The sequence below is a fragment of the Eublepharis macularius genome, chromosome 5, assembly GCF_028583425.1.
Source record: "Eublepharis macularius isolate TG4126 chromosome 5, MPM_Emac_v1.0, whole genome shotgun sequence".
NCBI lineage: Eukaryota > Metazoa > Chordata > Lepidosauria > Squamata > Eublepharidae > Eublepharis > Eublepharis macularius.
Genome location: NC_072794.1, coordinates 59,529,010 through 59,547,998, shown reverse-complemented (window position 1 = coordinate 59,547,998; position 18,989 = coordinate 59,529,010). Strand labels below are relative to the sequence as shown.

The window sequence follows — 18,989 nt, the reverse complement described above, 5'->3', positions numbered from 1 at the left end:
TCTATCATGTCTCCCCTCAGTCGTCTTTTCTCCAGGCTAAAGAGCCCCAAGCGCCTCAATCTTTCCTCATAGGGAAAGTGTTCCAACCCTTTAATCATTTTAGTTGCCCTTCTCTGTACTTTTTCCAGTGCTATGATATCTTTTTTAAGGTGTGGCGACCAGAACTGTACACAGTACTCCAAATGAGGCCTCACCATCGATTTATACAGAGGCATTATGATACCGGCTGATTTGTTTTCAATCCCTTTCCTAATAACCCCTAGCATAGCATTAGCTTTTTTTATGGCAGTCGCACACTGTGCTGACGTTTTTAGTGAGTTATCTATCATGACTCCAAGATCTCTCTCTTGGTCAGTCTCCGCCAGTTCAGACCCCATCAACTTGTATTTATATTTTGGATTTTTGGTTCCAATGTGCATTACTTTGCACTTGGCTACATTGAACCTCATTTGCCACATGGATGCCCACTCTTCTAGCCTCGACAGATCCCTTTGGAGTGCCTCACAATCCTCTCTGGCTTTCACCACCCTGAACAATTTCGTGTCATCTGCAAATTTAGCCACTTCACTGCTTAATCCCAATTCCAAATCATTAATAAACAAGTTAAAAAGCATTGGACCCAATACCGACCCCTGTGGCACCCCACTGCTCACCACCCTCCACTGTGAGAAGTGCCCGTTTATACTCACTCTCTGTTTCCTATTAATTAGCCAGTTTTCGATCCACGAGAGGACTTGGCCCTTTATCCCATAGCTACTGAGCTTACTTAGGAGCCTTTGATGAGGAACTTTGTCAAAAGCTTTCTGGAAGTCAAGATAAACAATATCTATCGGGTCTCCCTTGTCCACTTGTTTGTTCACTCCCTCAAAGAACTCTAACAGATTGGTGAGACAAGATCTTCCCTTACAGAACCCATGCTGAGTTTTCCTCATCAGCTTTTGGTCATCAATGTGCCCACTAATTTTATTTTTGATAATAGTTTCCACCAACTTACCCGGTATTGACGTCAGGCTGACTGGCCTGTAATTTCCCGGATCTCCCCTGGAACCTTTTTTAACAATGGGGACAACATTAGCTACCTTCCAGTCCAATGTGTATACAGAATGCTCAAAGCATGAAGGAAAGTTACCTTTTAAAACAGAAACTGACTAGGTAGAAGTAGAACCCTCCCCCCTCCACACACACACAAGAAAATGAGAGATAAACTAAACAAGCCAAGTAATAGGAGCCTAGACGAGCCTGTTTTAAACACTGAACTAGCAGCATATAATACAGTGGCGTCTGGTGATGCTCTGACCACAGACTCACTCTGACCCTCCCAAGACTTGCTCCATACCCTCCCCTCATGCAAAACAACTAACATACCTATTTGCAGGAGGCAGAAAATTACATTGAATACAAAACCACAGAGGAACTTGCCTTCTCTCAAATGCCCATGCTGTTTCCCCATTTGAAACCTCGAGAGGGTTTCCAGTGGATTTACAGCTGCAGCTCATTAGGGAAGAAAGCAAATCACTGGGCCTTGTGGCAGTGCCTGGGAAAATAACGTTGGATATACATCTCCATGGGCAGAAATGAGTTAGGTAAAACAAGAACTCCAAAGAGATCCTGCAGGCTGAGTTTCTTCTCTTCACGTACTATGTGTGCAGGTATTGTATTTTCATATGTTCTGCAGAAAGGGGGTGGTCCTTATGCTGAGGTAGCAGGGGTTTTTTTTACTATGAGCATACTAAACTAAACCTACAGCACACTGCAGTGAAGTATTAGATATGATTTCTGAGCCCAGTCACACAGAACCATCAGACACATTATTTCCTCAAGCTGAAAGAAAGCAATGGAGTTTACAGGAAGAAAATGGTAGCTGGACCTCTATCGTCCTGTCTTCTAAATGAAGAAATGTAGCCATCTCTGAATGTCCCACATACACAATAAAAACATATAACTGTTCTGGAAGTGTGCCTAAAACATTGCTAAGCACCCAACTAGCTGCCAAAGGAAGTACGATCTTCCTTAGATCTTCTGGATCTTAGCTCAGCAAAACAGTAGGAGTACAAATACACACATTCACTGTCCTGTGCAGTTCACAAAATGTAGAAGACTGTATGTCCTAGCACTGATAAGAGGGGGCTTTTTACCAGTGCAACATTACATTTTATCACTCAGTTCCAGTTTTGTGTGCAAGATGTTCACTGGTCACCACTTGTCCTCTGTGACCTAAGCCTTAGACTCTCAAGTAAAGTTTAGAGAGTGAGTCATTATATAGCATACTGTGCTGATTGAGAAGTGCTAGATGAGAGCTTATCAGATAAAATGAACCCAGCTGTACAGGAGAAGAGGTTAGGGATCAGCTTAAACCATCTCTGACCATGCCCCACCCCCCATTTGAGAATCATTGCAATTTCTTATCTAGTTAATATTATGTACTTTTTATCATCCTGCTGATATATATATTTACAAAGACATAAAGTCTGTTAATCTTTCTTTGTTTATGTGTTTAGATTTAGTCATGTCAGCTACTTGCAGTAGTTTCTTCTCGGTCCCCCCAGATATTCAGTATTCATTATGCTAACACTTTCACATCTACTTTCCACAAAAGCATTAAAAACACCTCACCAAATATAGACACACCAGAGCTGATTTGAAAGAAAATGGAGATCAGCATTTTTCAAATAGACATAATTATAACCCAAAGATTATGTTCAGGCAACATGTGTTCATTTCTAGAACTGCCAGCAGCTGAGAGTGAATCTCTTAGGCCTGCTTCAGTTACTTTTATATCCTATGTCCTATTCTACCCTTCCCCTTCAGGATGCTTGATTATGGTTACTATAAATGGGAATTAAATTATCTGTATTAACCCAGGAAATGTAATCTGAAGCAGCTCACAAGAACTCATATGATAATCTTGGAATAGGCAAAAATGTTTTTAAAAAACTATTTCTTTTTAAAAACTGTTTTGCTTCTTTTACAAAAAGATTCCTTTTAAAAAACTATTTTAAAAGCTTTTAAAAATTATTTATTTTCAAGTTAACAGTAATCCAGAAGTAGTTTACAAAAGACAGAAATGGACTAAAAGTTTGATACCATTTGTTGCATTAAGATGATTTTCTTGTTCATTGGGTAGCTTACCAGACTCGGAGGAGCCCTCTTTTTGCCTTGCTTTGCAGTAGTAAAAGGCAGGGGGCAGGGAAGGGGCCTTTCTAGACCTGTTTTGTCCTTTGAGAGAGGACTCATCGTGGCCTGGCCTGCTGACAACCAATGGGCTACTTGGTACCACCCAACTCGCATGACATCCAGGCCTTGTTGCTCGCTTCTGTTCAACATCTGCCACCCCATCAAAGTCTCTGGGGTAGTAGTTAACAATGTCACAGTAGGATCTGGGAAACTCTGGTTCAAATTCCCACCTGTCATGGAAGTCTGCTGAGCGACTTTCAGCCTAACAAAAAAGGGGGAGCTAACATAGGGGCTGTGAGGAGGAGAGAAAGAGGAAACTGTGCAATGGAGAGGAAAAAAGGAAGTGACCACTGAAAGTCCTTGGAGATTCCCCACTTGAATGCCTTAATTCTGATAAAACCCAAACATTCTGAAAGAGACAGACTCAGTATTTTTGACTGGTTCAAGAGCATATTTACAAATCCCTGTAGTCTGCCCTCATAAAATGGAAAGAGGAGCTAGAGGAGGAATTAGGCAATGATGCAGCAGCGTTCATCTTTGAACCACAATGAACTGATTTACAGCCTTGCTAAATTCACTTTCCAGTAAACTAGGTCCCTACAGTGTTGCATATTTTTTCTAAGCCTCTGTAAACAACCCTGATCCAGCCTAATTAAGTGATTATCGTCTCCTGTGAACCCCCTAAAATCTCATTAAAGTAAATGAATGCAGAGGCTTTTATGACAAACCAGTAACAGAAGCACCAGTATGGTACAGCTGAAGTTCTAACTACATAAGGCACCAGAGGGGGCCCCAGCTCTCCTGAAACTTAGCTAAGTGCCTGCAACTACCCAACGGAAATTTGATACATAACCAAGAAAGTTGTGTTAACATTACTGCAAGTTCAAGTCTTTCTTAATCACTGTAAGCTGTGAAACAAGACAATTTACCCAGAAGCTGACTGACGTGCATTTTATTATACACACAGGGCCTTCTTCTAGGGGGGCTCAGAACAGCAGGAGAACCAACTCACCATATGCTCTGTACTGCTCAAACACACAATAAAAGAATTAAGAGTTCTAAAGAAAAGAAAGGATGCTTTCTAAGTGACTCACTCAAAATAGAACAATTCTTAAATTATTAAGGGTCTTCAACTAGTTACCATACACAGTTTTAAGACCAATACTTCAGCTATCCTTTCAATTAATTGTTGTGAGCAGGGTGCTGTGCGTACCAGATAGCAGACAAATATTTTAGCAGATCTGAATAAACAATTCTAAAGGTCTGTCTAAAATTTATTCCCATTGTTCACCTAAATCATAATAAACTCAATGTGCATCAGGTCCAGAGAGTGCTGAAACACTCGCTGTAGCTTCACAGTCACTGAATAATGTATTTTTCTATTGCATTTTCTTATGCATATGCTTGTTTCCTTGGTTGCTTCACACTTGTATTATTTAGCTTGAAGCATGTGGAGATACAGATTTTCACACTCTGGATCACAGGAGAAGTCTGCACTTCCTCTGCACCCTGCTGACCGGAGGAGACAAACAAATGATGGGAGATCATCATCATACTGGTTGGCGCTGCTTGAGTCTAACAAAATGTTTTTGGAGGATAAGGTGCAAATGGTAATGGTTTAAAAAGTACACAGTGAAGACTGCTTGATTTTGTACAAAAAGTATTAATCCCAAGGCTATATGACATACAGCTAGGAACTGATATAACCCAACATCTTGAAACATTTCCCAGTCTTAGGGTGCCAACATCGTTTGGAGGAGCCAACATCATTGTTTGGAGGAGCCAACATCAGAGCACCAACTCTGCATGGAGCTGGGGGAAAAATTAAAATTTTACCAGCCCAAGAATCCAGGCACCTTACAGTTCACCTCCTATGGAAAACTAAGCTTCAAATTGTCTCAGGCTGACCCATTTACCAGGCAGCGGTCTACTGCATGTGTATCCAGTTAGTTTTTACCAAGTGGTTATAAACAAATTGTGGTAAATTGCCAGTTGGCAAGTTGCCATTAGTATTTATCCAATCAAACTGTAGTTAATTAGCTAAGGGTCTTAACAACTACTCAAGCCTTATTGCTATGATCAAGGGACTGACCTCTGTAGTTTAGCTAGGACATAACACCACCCATCCCCTTACACTTTCATCAGTTCTATTAGAAAAATGCCATTTCTGACGTTCTTATACTATTTTATATTTCAGAACAGATTGCTTCTTGGTAGTTAGAACAGAACCAATCATAGCTGCTAGTTTGATAATTATGTTTGCAAGTATAATAATACAGGGGAACTGATTTGCTAATCTGTTGCAAGAGAGACATCTACTGGTTTGTAGCTGAAATGTCACAGTTCTTCTTGATTGCAGACTATAATAAAAATAACATTTGATTTATATACCGCCCTTCAGAACAACTTAACATCCACTCACGAGCAGTTTACAATGTATGTTATTATTGTCCCCACAAAAATCACCCTGTGAGGTGGGTGGGGCTGAGAGAGCTCCAGAAAGCTGTGACTGACCCAAGGTCACCCAGCTGGCTACAAGTGGAGGAGTGGGGGAATCAAACCCAGTTCTCCAGATTAGAGTTCCGTTGCTCTTAACCACTATACCAAACTGGCTCTCAATACATTTGGTGTACAAGACTGACTTCTACCAAACCACTCAAGAATATACCATTAATATTTGCTGGTGACAAAGCACCTACAATAGCACTGGGCAAAACTTATACAGCTAATAGTTAAGGAGTTAATCATATGTGATTGAAAATCACTGGTAAGAAAAAGCTTAACAATGCAATTCTATGCAGCAATTCTCCAGTCAGAGAGACAAGATGATATACTACAAGATCACAAAAGGAGGCTTGATAGAACAAAGCCAAGTATTTAATTCTTTTTCATTTAAATTCCTTTTGACTTAAGTTACTGAAAGCGTGTTTATTCTTCTACTTGAAAAATTAATGTGTGGATCATTCACTTAAAAATGAAGAATCCCCAGGCATAAAGGCAATGCTCCACTGTTAATAATGTATACAGATTGTTTTTTTTTAACTGAGGATTGAAGAAAGGGTAGGAGGTACTATGTATTTACTTTGATTTTTGCCCTCCCCCACACCAAGCAGACTCCCAAAGTGGGCTTGCAGGAGTTAGAAAAACATTATAAATTAAGATAGTTCCTGCTGGGTAGCCATGTTGGTCTGCAGGAAGCTTTGAATCCTGAAAGCTCATACCCTGGAAGTTTAATTGGTCTTTAAGGTGCTCCTGGGCCTGATTCTTGCTCTATTATGAATCGAAATATAAAACCCAACCTTATAAAGGGGAACAATGTCATCTCAAGCTACAAAATATAACTCGGGACTATTGAGTTATTTGGGTGGAGACAAAGCATAACTCAACTAGATTATTATCTATATATTGCCAGAACTTAAATTTTCACAAAATAGGTTTATATTCAGCCTAAAAAGCATTCGTGTGTAAGCTTTAACAACAGCTATTGCCGGCAACAGAGATGCCACAGACCAGCCTGCTGCTTGCTTCAGAAGTCCAACAGCCAGCTTGCAGCAATGGGGACTAAAAGTGGAAATTGGAGAGGGGAGTGGAGATATAACTTGTTAAAAACAGTTAAAGTGTTTTATTGTAAACTACTAGAGGAGCAAGGAAAAAGAAAAAGAATTATTCACAGATGTAAACAAAAAAGCTTTTTGAAGCAAGAAACCAGCACAGTGCTAAAGGTATCCATACAGTCTTGTGGTCCTTAATATTATTTATCATGACGCATTTAGAACAGACCTGTACCATGTGGGACCACCAACCAGAATGCAGTCCACTACTCACGTGCAGGAGCCTGTCTGGTGCTGGCAACCCTCCTGTCTTTAGCAATCCTAAGCAGATAGCATAAAGACAAGGGGACCTGAGCTCCTGATGGATCACAAAATAGGGCAACTTCATTTAGAATGAAGAGCATTGCTCAGATTACCCCCCTATCAATACTAAGCAGACACTCACTTATTGCTGAAGTATGTAGAATTCTCTTGTCTCTTCGTGAATCCAACTGGTAATGTTTTCAGGCGGATTTTATATCTCTGGGCTCGGTTTCTCAAAAAGTTTACCTGATAGGAATAGTAACAAAGTTTCAAAATATGGCATTTCTTCCCTAACCGCTTGAAAGGCTGAGCCATGAGACAAGAACGTGAGGAAAGGAACAGAGAGAGACCATGTAGTACCAAGTGTAACGGAATGTAGCCTTATTCTTGCATGCTGTGCAGTTCCTACATGGAATTTACAGATATGTTTAACATGCCAGGCTTGACTGCATCTTGCTCACAGATTTCTTCACATTTCCTGTGACACTTGCAATGCAATCCTAAGCAGAGTTACTCCGGTCTAAGCTCATTGACTTCAATGGACTTAGACTGGAGTAACTCTGCTTAGGATTGCACTGTTAATCTTTTTTTCTTCAGCCTTGAAGAAGCAGGCCAAAATGAAGAGGTGTATTGTTTTTGAAAGGTTGATCTTCTGCCAAACTAGCTCTCAACACAAAGAACAATACCATGCTGTTGGTTTAATGACCAGGAAAAAAAGCCATTGAGAAAACAGTGTTTATCAGAGTATGCTCAGAAGAGCATCACATCACACCTTTAGAGGGCACAGATCAAAAGGATCAGTAAAGTCATGCATTGACCTGTGTAACAAAAGGGTTAGGAAACTTCTAAATGACAGAAAAAAGAGGTACTGAGTACCAGAGATCTTAGTATCAAAATATATGAAGAGTATGTATTAAAGGTACATATAGTACAAAATTACATAAATGTGAAAAAATATAATTACAAAATTACAAAAAAATCATTACTGCAATAGGCATATGTTATAAGGAATGGACAAGTTACAAACAACACAAACAACAAAACAGGATGTGTCAATGTATGAATCTTCATCAGTCATGAGTGACCTTGTACAAGTAATTTTGAAGTCAAAAATTCAGAAGCTGATAAGTGCATACAATATTTACAAAAGTTGCCCTTTGGATATAAGCTACATTGTTGGTCTTTGAAACTACATAACACTACACATTACGAATTTTTTTTGAGTCTCTGGTTCCCAGATTTACAGGTGTAACGTCATTCATAACCGAGGAAAATTGAGGCCATGATACTTATTCTTAGAAGTTGCATCACACTGCATGTCACCTATCATCACCGGTTTGCAGCTGGCCCGCTCACCCACCAAGTCTCCTGCATGCCAGGGAAGTGGCTGGCCCGCTTGGCCTCCTGCATGCCAGCAATGATGTCACTTCTGGAAGTGATGTCATGGTGGCAGGCTGGGAGCACAAGCATTCTTTGCATGTGCATGAAAATCTTTGCCCGGAGAGTACTGGGGGCCCCTTTGTCTGATTTTTTTTCCAGAGACCATCTGGCAACCCTAGGTTGATTGAAATTGAACCCTGTGAAGATGGAGGTCCTACACCTGGGCCACAGACTGTTGGGTTTGGGGATCCAGCTCCCAGCCCTTGGCGGGGCACCACTTGAGCCAGCGTTGATGGTAAGGAGTTTGGGCATGATCCTGGATGCCTCCTAGTCTATGGAGGCCCAGGTTATGGCAGTTGCCAGATCTGCATTTTTCTATCTTTGACAGGCCGAACAACTTTTCCCCTACCTGTTGGTCTGTGACCTAGCAGTAGTGACCCATGCACCAGTTACCTCCAGGCTGGATTACTGAAATTACAATTGGTCCAGAATGCGGCTGCACATGTTTTGACCAGGATTCCGTTCTGGTGACATATTACACCTGTCTTGTGCCAGCTGCACTGGCTTCCAGTGGCATTCTGGATCAGGTTCAAGGTTCTGGTTCTAAACTTTAAAGTCCTTAGCGGAGTGGACCTGTGGGACTGTCTCTTACCTGATTTTCCCCAGAGATTTTACCTGATTTTCCCCAGAGATTGCTCTGGTCAGCAGGTGAACAACTACTGGTAGTCCCTTTCCCCAAGGAGATTTGCCTTGCCTCAACCAGGCCCAGGGCTTTTTCAGCCATGGCACCTATCTGGTGGAACTCTCTGTCCATGGAGGCTCAGTCTCAGCAGGACTTGTTATCATTTCATCAGGCCTGTAAAACGGAGATGTTTTGCCAGGCTTATGGTGGCTGAGGCTGGCGGATCATCCCAACTCGCCTCCTGCTAGTGGAGGAGGTATGTAATAATTAGCTTTTGGCCATCCTGCTTGTGGAACCTGAAGATATCTGAGAACTGAGATGTGGGATGCATTGTGTGCCGCCCTAAAATGATTTATAATATTTATATGACAATATTAGTGTTTTTATTGTATATTTTATTATACGTATTTATTACATTGTCATTTGCTCTGATGACTGCTTGGAGGGAAAGTGGATTATATATAAAATAAAATAAAATAATAATAAAAAGGTGTATCCAAGCGACTGCACACAGGGATCTAGCAACCTCACCTAGAATAACACGGACAGCTTAGCTTCCAGGAGCCAACAGTAGTACGATGCATATGACAGAGATTATGTTATTTCTCTATAGTGTTGTAACTCAAAAGTCAAGACCACTTGATACAAAGCAGATAAATAACAGAGAGTAGCAAGTTCTACCAGAGACAGTTCTAGAAAAAATAGGCAGGCGAAGAAAGAACAAAACACGTCCAAGGCAGAGAGAAGCCCTGTATTGCATATTACAGGAACATCTATAAATCGAATGTTATTATTATCTCTGCATGTCACATTAAGGGCCTCAAACATATTTACATGTAAGTAAATTCCAGTTAAAAGAATGTCAGACTAGGATCCTGGAAACCCAGGTTCAAGTCCCTGCTCTACAATGGAAACTTGATGGGTGACCTTGGGCTATTTTCAGCCTAACCTACTTCACAGAGTTGTTGTGAAAATAAAATGGAGAGGAGAATGATTTAAGCCAGGCCTTGACAGATTTTATTTGGCTCTGGGAGCCAGTCCCAAAATGTAGGACTTGTGTTTCAGTATTCAGAGTTTCATACATTAAGTACCATCTTTTCTAATCCTAACTTCTTCATAGTTTCTCATAATTTTATTAAACCTAAGATAAAAGTATTCCATATAAATACAGGTATAGCACTGGTTGTAATTGTTACAATAATAATAAACAGCTCCACTTACATCTATGAAAAACATAATAAAGAGAGTAACTTTACTTAAAACTGCAATTTAGTTTCATAATTTAGTTTAGTTAGATTTAGGTACTACTAAAATGTATATTGATAATGCTATATCTTATATACTAATAGTCAAGAGGCCCTGATCTGAGGATATTTAAATCTGGAGACTGGATCCATGAACAGACAAGACAGATACCTGAAACATGCCACTGGTTTGCAGAAAAATCTGATATCTTAAAAAAAAAACCACTGGAGTTTTAAAAAAACTAAAATGATAAAAGACGCATCTGTTGCTTTAACTAAACCCCCTCAGTGGCTGTTGCTAGACAACCACAACAGGTCAGCCAGTATTCTATGCTTGGCTGTTGGCAGTAAAAGGCAGAGGGAGGGGCAGGGCCCTTTCCAGGGCTGTTTTGGCTGTGAGGGAGGACTCATTGGGGCCAGGCCCAGAAGCAACTACTGGGTGCCTTGATACCACATGCCTTCCATGACTCATCCAGGCTCGGCTGCTTGTGATTGTTTAACAGCAACCCGCCTTCCCCCACCCCCGCTCCAAAAGTCAGTGTAGTGTAATGTAGTGGTTAGAGTTTCAGAGTAGGATCTAGGAGATCCAGGTTTGAATACCACTCTGCTATGAAAGTTTAGTGGGAGACTTTGATCTGTCCCACACTCTCAGCCTAACCTGCCTCTCAAGAGTTGTTGTAAGGATAATCTGGAGGCAAGGAAAACGATGTAAGATGCCTTGGGATACCATTCTGGAGAAAGGCAGTATATAAATGAAGAAAATTAAAACTATAGATGAAGATGGAGGGCAGATAAAAGGTTAAGTTGTTTAGTGGGTTTGAAGGAGAGAAGGACATAGGGAAAAGTGAGTATATGAAGGCTGCCAGGAGAAGGGAAAGAGGAAACAGTCTGGGGAAGAGGATACCGGGAAAAGTGAAGTACCCCCAGCAAGTCCTTTCAGGTTCCCCCCTATGCAACTGGGCCCAGCTTAGCTGGCACCATACAACTGGGCCACAGGAGAGAGACTGTTGGGGAGGGGAAAAAGGAAGATAGGGGGGCAGATAAAGATGGGCGGAAAGAAGGAAGCAGGAAAAGGGGCAAACGATATGAGAGGGAAGAGAAGGGAAAGAACATGGTGGGGGATGGGAAAATGAGATGGTCCCCATAAGTCCGTGAGGGTCTCCACTTGTAAATAATTAATATTTATAGAAAATCCTAAAATAATTGTTTTATACATGAAATCCCAATGGTTTCATAAGCAGATATTTGATTGATTGACTTTATATGAAATACTTTAAAAAGACAATTTAAATGGTTCACTTGAAATCTGGGCCATGTCAGGAGATTCTAATTTATACCCACAACCTTATTATACAAATCCCTTAACTTCAAACTTAAAATAATCCATCTTTATTGGGGAAAAACCTTCTATATCCCACACTTCATCTGCTATAGCTAATATTTTTAGCATTTTTGGCAAGCTAAGTGCTTTTCATGAGTTGCCATATAAGTTTCTCAGTATAAGGTAAAACTGAGAGTGTTAACTTGCTTATAGGATTCTTACTCTGTAACAGCTGCATAAGCCAGAAATTCAAGAGATCCAACTGAAAGAGCCAAATTTATTCCATCCTTGGCATGAAGCCTGCTCCTCAAGGAGGCTTACAGGTTACTCATTCCTCTGGCTGCAGCTGTTTCAAGATGGAAGCCACCTGTCAGGCACAAGTCCCACTGTGCAAGGGCCTTGCCCACTTTTCTGAAACATGGGGCAGGTGCCATATTGGGGAACAGTATTCAGAATGGACACATGTGGCATGTCTAAAAGCCATATGTGGCCCTGGGGCCACTATTATTAGCCTTACCTCATGCATTGCTATTTCAGGCAAAACTGTAGCAATCTGCAGATACGCTGCCTGTTTCTGACAGCTCTGCTGTCAAAGGAAAAGGAGGACAGAACAGCGTCTTCCTAATAATATTGGTTGACAGTGAACAAGTGGCGAGAAAGTGTTAGCTTCTTACCGTATGGGCAGATGGGACAAAAACTTTTTGGGCAGAAATTTGCTTGTCTCAATGTTGCCTACAAAACTCCCTTCAGTATTACATTACATACACGTATTCACAAGTCAATGGCTCTGTTGGTCAGGTCAATTACAGGGAGCACAGTTACAATGTAGCAATCGCCAAAATCTTACTAGCAATATATTTGCTTTGTAACAACTGCAATACCGCTGTTAACTGCTTGCAAAAATTAGCAGTGATGCAACTCCTTTAAAGCTTACAATGTGAATGGGAGCACAATGAGGTTTGTGTACTGAGCCTCCAGCAATCCACAGGCCACAGTTAATGGCTAGACTATCACATAGTTATTTAAAGTAACTTTTGACAGGATGGAAACGTGGTAAATTCCTTCTAAATGAATCAAGTAAGACTTCATTCACATTGTTCTTGCACTTCTTTATAATCATGAAAATGTAGCTTCCCAATCCAATACAGAAAATTTAAGATGTGTATGAGACAAACAGGACAAAATGATTAAAGTAGATTGTCACCCCTAAGGAATGCACACCTCTTAATTTCATTCCTTTTAATGCACACTAATGCTATACTTTCTTTGCCACCATTCTTCATAATCCTGTTTGAAGAATAAGTATTTTTAAACAGTGCTATGAAGCCTTATGACTGCTGTTCTGAAAGTACTGCTATTATCTTGATAATGGCACTAAGACGACATTACCCACTTAGTATGTTGTCTCAAAAGCCTACAACTATTAAAGACTGCAGCATATAAGCATGGAGCAGATAAAGAAATAACGTCATCAGACTATTTTAGAACTATCAGCTGCCTAAAAAGGCATTTCACAGAAGAACACTACTTGGTGCCCCGGTTACTGAAGAATTGAAACAAAAATATCTTCTTGTGCAAAAGCAGAAATACAGGCTCTTTCTGTACACATGAACAGCAAGGAAGCAGTCTTCTCCCACACAAATGAGCCAAATAATATGCCACCTGCTTCCAGTTATTACGGCCTATGCAAACATAAGATCTTCTATACCAGTGTCTCTGCAAACCAAGAGAGTCCTTTGCATTCAATTTTGCAAACCTGGGCAATGGAGCTCCCAACAGGCTGGGAGACAGGTCGAAAGTCCCTCCTGGGTACCAGGTATTTACCAAGCTGGTATGGAGTAGGAAAAAATTGTTTCCTGTAATATCTGCCAGAGCCTCCATTCTAGCTAGCTGCTCCCTTGTAACTCCTCAGTTTGTAAGTGCGATCAACCTAGCAGGAAATTCATGAACTTCCTTACCCTTTGGGGAGCATCTTGCTGGGTAGCTGGGGTACAAGAATGAGTCTGTAGTAGCTGGCTGAAGATGAACTGGCTAGATGATGCTCTATCATTAAAAAGTTTAATACCTGGAAGGTTTTTAAAAAATTACTTATTTTAAAATATTACTCATATACTTCTTTTACAACTGTACCAGAATTGCTGGGAAACTGGTGTTAGGTATACCTTTGTTATGAGCTTCTAATGCTTTAAATAAAGGCTGTGGAGGCATGAATAAGACCTCTTTTTACCAAGGTCAAAGAGGTGATAATCTCAGTATTAAAAATAATAAAACAATTTAAGGTGAAACAGTCAGAAATCCTTCTATGCTTAAAAAGCTTCAGGTTCACAACACTTCTACAATGGCCAATTCTTCTTTACATGTATGCACAGAACATTAGATTTCTCATGTAGACTGTGTTGGTTTTTCAAAAATGGTATTTGCTGTGTTTTTAAAAAATGAGACCAAAGTAGATATTGCAGATGGTTCTGCTTAATTTTTAGGGTTTTTTAAAAATTTCATGCTGCATTTACTATAAGTTACCTTCCACCACTGATCCAAATCAAATGCAGCCTATGCAATGAGTAAATAAATAATAATCAATAACCACCATGAATGGCAGCTTAGTGGGAGAGCAAAAGGTTATGCTAAGCAGCACTAAAGATATAGTATGACCCAACCTTCTTTAGATTCCTAGACACAGTCCCATCAACAGCATAATATAATCTACAATAACACAGATGCTTAACAATCAAATGAAAAAGGAAAATGCAGGCAGGATACACTGGCTATGTTGAACACCAGCAGATAAATTAGGGGCTAACTATGTTGTATGTGCTAATATTACAGCCATCACACAATCTTTTTTTTTTAAGTCCATTTCAGTATATTTCTCAGTCTGAAAGTTAAAAGATGCTTATTGTGACTGAACTTAAAACTCCCCATGTTCTTTGTTTCTAAGTCATTTTAACAAAAGCAACCACCACACATTTAAAATTTCTGTTTTATAGTATGATTGAGATGGCTATAGGAACTTACAAATTTATTTCTTGTTGGTCTATGTAAAGCACCATCCCGAGAAGCACGGTCAGCCATTCTTCCCACATCTTCCAGAAACCGATAATCTGAAATTAACAAGAAAGAAACAGAATCAGAAAAAGGATTGGTGTACAAACAATATATTCAGTATTACATGTAAAGGGAACAGTCATGGGCAAGGAGGCACAAGATGCTTATTAACTGTTACATTAGAACTTGTAACTTTGTCCTAGCAACTTATTCCTGTGCATGAAATGCATACGTAACATAGAGACAAACATCCGTAAAGTGACTAGAAATCTTCAGGATGGATGAAGATAAATGCCCTGCTGTCTCTCCTCCCCAGACAGCAAAACCTAAGCATTTCTTGAGGTAACTAACAGCATGTATTTCTCGTGGTGGCTATTCTTCTCATAGCAGTGTTAATATTCTGTCCACTAATAGTTAGGTTTAAAACAATCGCTAAAATGATAGGACATTGCATAAATGTGATTCACTGCCCCCACACCCCCACCTATCTGATAGCACCCTGGGTCTTCAGAACAGAGAAAAATATTCAGAAATACTTTTACCACTTAGAAGATTTAAGTCACTGAATTGGTTTACAGAAACAAAAGCTGTTTTTTCTCTGACTCCATTACAGTTGTATGTAGTTTTATGCTGCTTCACACAAACCAAGCTGAAAGCAAAGAAAGAAAACATACTGTCACCCAACTTTCAGCACATAATAAAAAAAAAGAACATATGCCCCTCAGTTTTATGTACCTGCATGAATATTTCATACAACGAGGACACCGATACTTTGCTTCTCCTTCATTACATATTTCACACCTTGAATATAGAAAAAAATTACACTTCAATGGCATGGGGTGCATTAAGACGATAATATTTTGTGAAAATATTGGTTAAAAGCAGAGGATGTACTTCTTAGTTAAAATTGGGATAGATCTTGAGAAAGATTTCTGCCAGCAGACTTGGATCCTCTTCCCACAGCAGCCTACTGAAATACTTCGCTTGGGGGAAAGGAGACCTCCAAAAACAGTATGAGAGATAATAACTGCCGTGGAGGGGGGAAGGAAAATCTTCAAAAATTGCCCCTTGCTTCAGTTAGTGGAGATATCTGCTGAACCTAAGTTTCTGGTGTGCTTTTATTATTAAAGAACTTAATTCCCATTAGTGGCTCTGAATGTCTCCTGAGAACTTCTACCTTATAATTAGGAAATGGCACCTGTACATTCTGATACATAAAATCTGAAGTCTCACAGCCTTCCTCCATAAACAAAAAAGGGCACTATCATTTCTCTATCTAATTCCCAAGTTTCTACCAATGCTTAGATGGGGATTTCTCAAGTATCCCTACCACCAAATGTGCAGTGGCTTCTTAAAGAGGAGATTAAACCGAAGAGTACATTTTATTTACAGCAGTATGAAATAGTGGACAGGAATACAGCCAAGGGTGGACCTTTCCTGAGGTCCCTTGCATTGCACTTTATCTCATGAATGAGTATCTTCCAGCGCTGTGACTAATGATCCTGTTATGCAATAATAGCAAGAAATGAGAAATTTTATGGGAGAGTTACTATTTTAGTAAAATGTGCCTTAACAGAGCATGTGTGTTGTGCTCGTAAATGAATGATTCGGGAAAGGAAATATGCATGTGTCTCTTGTCATCTCCTACAGAGCATGATGACCTTGTTTACATATAGTCATCTCAATTTCAGGCTTAATTGCTAAACATTCTCTCCTTCCCAAACCACCAAATGTTACAGTACTTTCATTTTTATAATTGCAGTTTGAGGCAAAGGTCAAAATGACCCAGGATGCGGCTTGACACAGTCAAGAGATTCCATTTCCATGCAGACAAAAATCAAATCAAAAAGTCTTTGGTTTGAAACTGCAACTTTTTCCCTGTCAGGATTTCTCTGCCTTCAACAGCTATATGCTATGTAAATCAATCACATGAAGCTATGCAACAAAAATTAGTCACCACTGTCTACATTTTAAGATATATTCCAGTGTGCCTATATTCTAGAGTGCCAATGCCAAACTGAGGGCAAGCTATATTCTAGAGTTTCAGTGCCAAAATGAGGGCAAAGAAATAAAATAATCAGAAGATGATACACTGACTAAATAGAATGACTGACTTCTAATTCACAGAATCTATGGAATACTAATATAAACTAGAATGATAATTCCCTACCTAAATATGTACATTAAAGGGGAAACAATAATTTATCATTAATATCAAGACTTTTATACAAATTTGGCACCAGGTAAAACGTTAGGAGAAGGGCACTCCACAAATGAGGCACAACGAAAAGGTACTGTTCATTGCCACCCACTTCGCTTTACAAAGTGGGAGCACATGGAATAAGGCCTGTGATAAAGATCTTAAAACTCAGACTCATATGAGAGCAAGCAGTATTTAATTATTTGGGCTATTATATTCAGAACTAGATTTATGCACAAATTAAATGTTAGGGCCTCAGATTCTGAGGGCCCTCAAAATGTGAGGAAATTACTAAATGGCCATTTTTGGTAACATTACAAGGCCTCTTAATCCTGGCATGGTTTAGGGCCTGTCCTAAAACTGTCTTAATCTAGCCCTGATTTCATCCTTTAGTAATCAAATATCCTGTGTCTGAAGAAGCAAGAGGCAGACCAGCCCCAGTCCTTAAGAGGAAGGCTTGCTGGGAGATTGTTGCCAGGTACGACAGCATGCAGTGTTAAGGAAGTCCCTATACAAATATTAAAACAAGAACTGCTTTGGGATGGAGCAAAACATAAATCAAGTTAAAATAAATGTATGCAAGAAAGAAAGTATCACACCTATAAAACCAACAAATGTGCAGTGGCACAACATGGCCAGGCCAGAAATCCACTCTGTCACATGCCTCTGGCCCACAAACTTTTATGACATAGGAACATTAGCTTTTATGCGCTGCAAACTCCTCGTTTTTGCTGCAACAGCTAGTGTAGTATGATGGCCTGGGAGCTGGAAGAGCCAGGTTAGCATTCCCTTTCGGCTATGGAAACTCGCTGGAAGACTCTGGGCCAGTCACACTCTCTTACCCTAACCTACCTCACAGGGCTGTTGTAAAGATAAACCAAAAGAGGGCAGCTCAATGTTGTAAGTTGCTTTGGGTCACCACTGAGGAGAAAAGTAGGGTATAAAACAAACACTGATACTAAATTTCTAACTAAATCCATTAATGAACCAATCACCTTTCAAATACTCCTCAGACCCATTTCTCATGTTTTAAAATGAAGCTAATAGTGAGAAGTAGTACTAAGGTTCATAAGTTCTCTGCTCTCAAAATGATAGCTGTCTTTGCTGCCATAGCTATATCTTTGCTAACATAAACAGGGGGTCTTGCATCCACTTAAAAACCTAACAATGCATTGGAACAAAATCACTTTTTCTGGGGCTGCCCTCGGCCATCTGCTATGCCCTTATGCGGACTCCCAATATTAGTTTAAATAGCCTGCTCCTGGACTATTTTAATGACTTTTTAAAAATTATTATTCATTTTATGTTTTTGTGACTTTTTATGTATTTTTAAAATGTTGTTAGCCACCTTGAGCCCATCTGTGGGGAGGGCGGGGTATAAATCAAATCAAATAAATAAGCACACCCAATATTTGTAATGGCAGATTATATATCTAGGAAAGGGAAGGGATGCAAAGCACAGGGTAGCCTTTTGCATGCCAGAGTTCTTAGCAAGCTGTCCCTTTTCTCTCTCCCCCCACCCCACCGTTTCCTCTAATTGACAGCACGTGGACATCTTACCATGTGGACTTGTGACCCACGGCGCAGAGGACACCCCCCCCCCCTCATTCCCGAGTCCTTCTCCTCCATAAGCTTTTGTCCCCTCAAAAAAAAATACGAGGGCAGCCGCCCCAGAGGAAAGAAGGACAAGAACGCAGAAAGAGCCGCTCAGGGAGCAAAGCTCCTACCTTTTCAGCGACATCTTTCGCTTCACAGCTTCAACAGCCTCTCGGCCGTTCTCATCTGCCATAACTGCAACACCCTGCCGGCTTCCTCTCTATGCCTTGAGCCCGCATGCACAGTCTTTTCTCTCAAGGCTAGAGTGGCGCTCGAGGATTGTGGCTCCTTAGGCGCTTGTAAAATTAGAAACCCCCCCTGGCGGTGGGAGTTCGGAAAAGCCCTCCGTTTACACAAGGGCTACTTTTTACCTTCGGGGTCGAAGAAACGCTTTTCTCTCAAGCTAGCGGAGGGGCCAAGGAGATTCGCCGAGCTTGCGGGGGAGTGAGGGGTGTCGATTGGTTATTTCTGCAAGTTGAGATCCCTTGTTAAA

The 18,989-nt window shown here is 40.4% G+C and overlaps 1 protein-coding gene across 3 annotated transcripts in view; it reads right to left on the bottom strand.

The window, feature by feature from the left end:
* ZNHIT6 (zinc finger HIT-type containing 6) overlaps window positions 1-18,707 on the bottom strand; it is a 51,691-nt gene extending 32,984 nt beyond the window's left edge. The window contains exons 1-6 of one of the 3 annotated variants that reach the window (XM_054979241.1): window positions 18,628-18,707; window positions 15,436-15,501; window positions 15,243-15,349; window positions 14,671-14,756; window positions 7,171-7,274; window positions 995-1,048 (exon numbers count right to left, since the gene is read on the bottom strand). In XM_054979241.1, the coding sequence (XP_054835216.1) occupies window positions 995-1,048; window positions 7,171-7,274; window positions 14,671-14,756; window positions 15,243-15,349; window positions 15,436-15,501; window positions 18,628-18,689 (479 nt within the window). In that variant the 5' untranslated portion in view covers window positions 18,690-18,707. The remainder of the gene's footprint in view (window positions 1-994; window positions 1,049-7,170; window positions 7,275-14,670; window positions 14,757-15,242; window positions 15,350-15,435; window positions 15,502-18,627) is intronic. The other 2 variants (XM_054979242.1, XM_054979243.1) reach the window with 2 other exon arrangements.
* Between the last annotated feature and the right edge of the window lie 282 nt (window positions 18,708-18,989).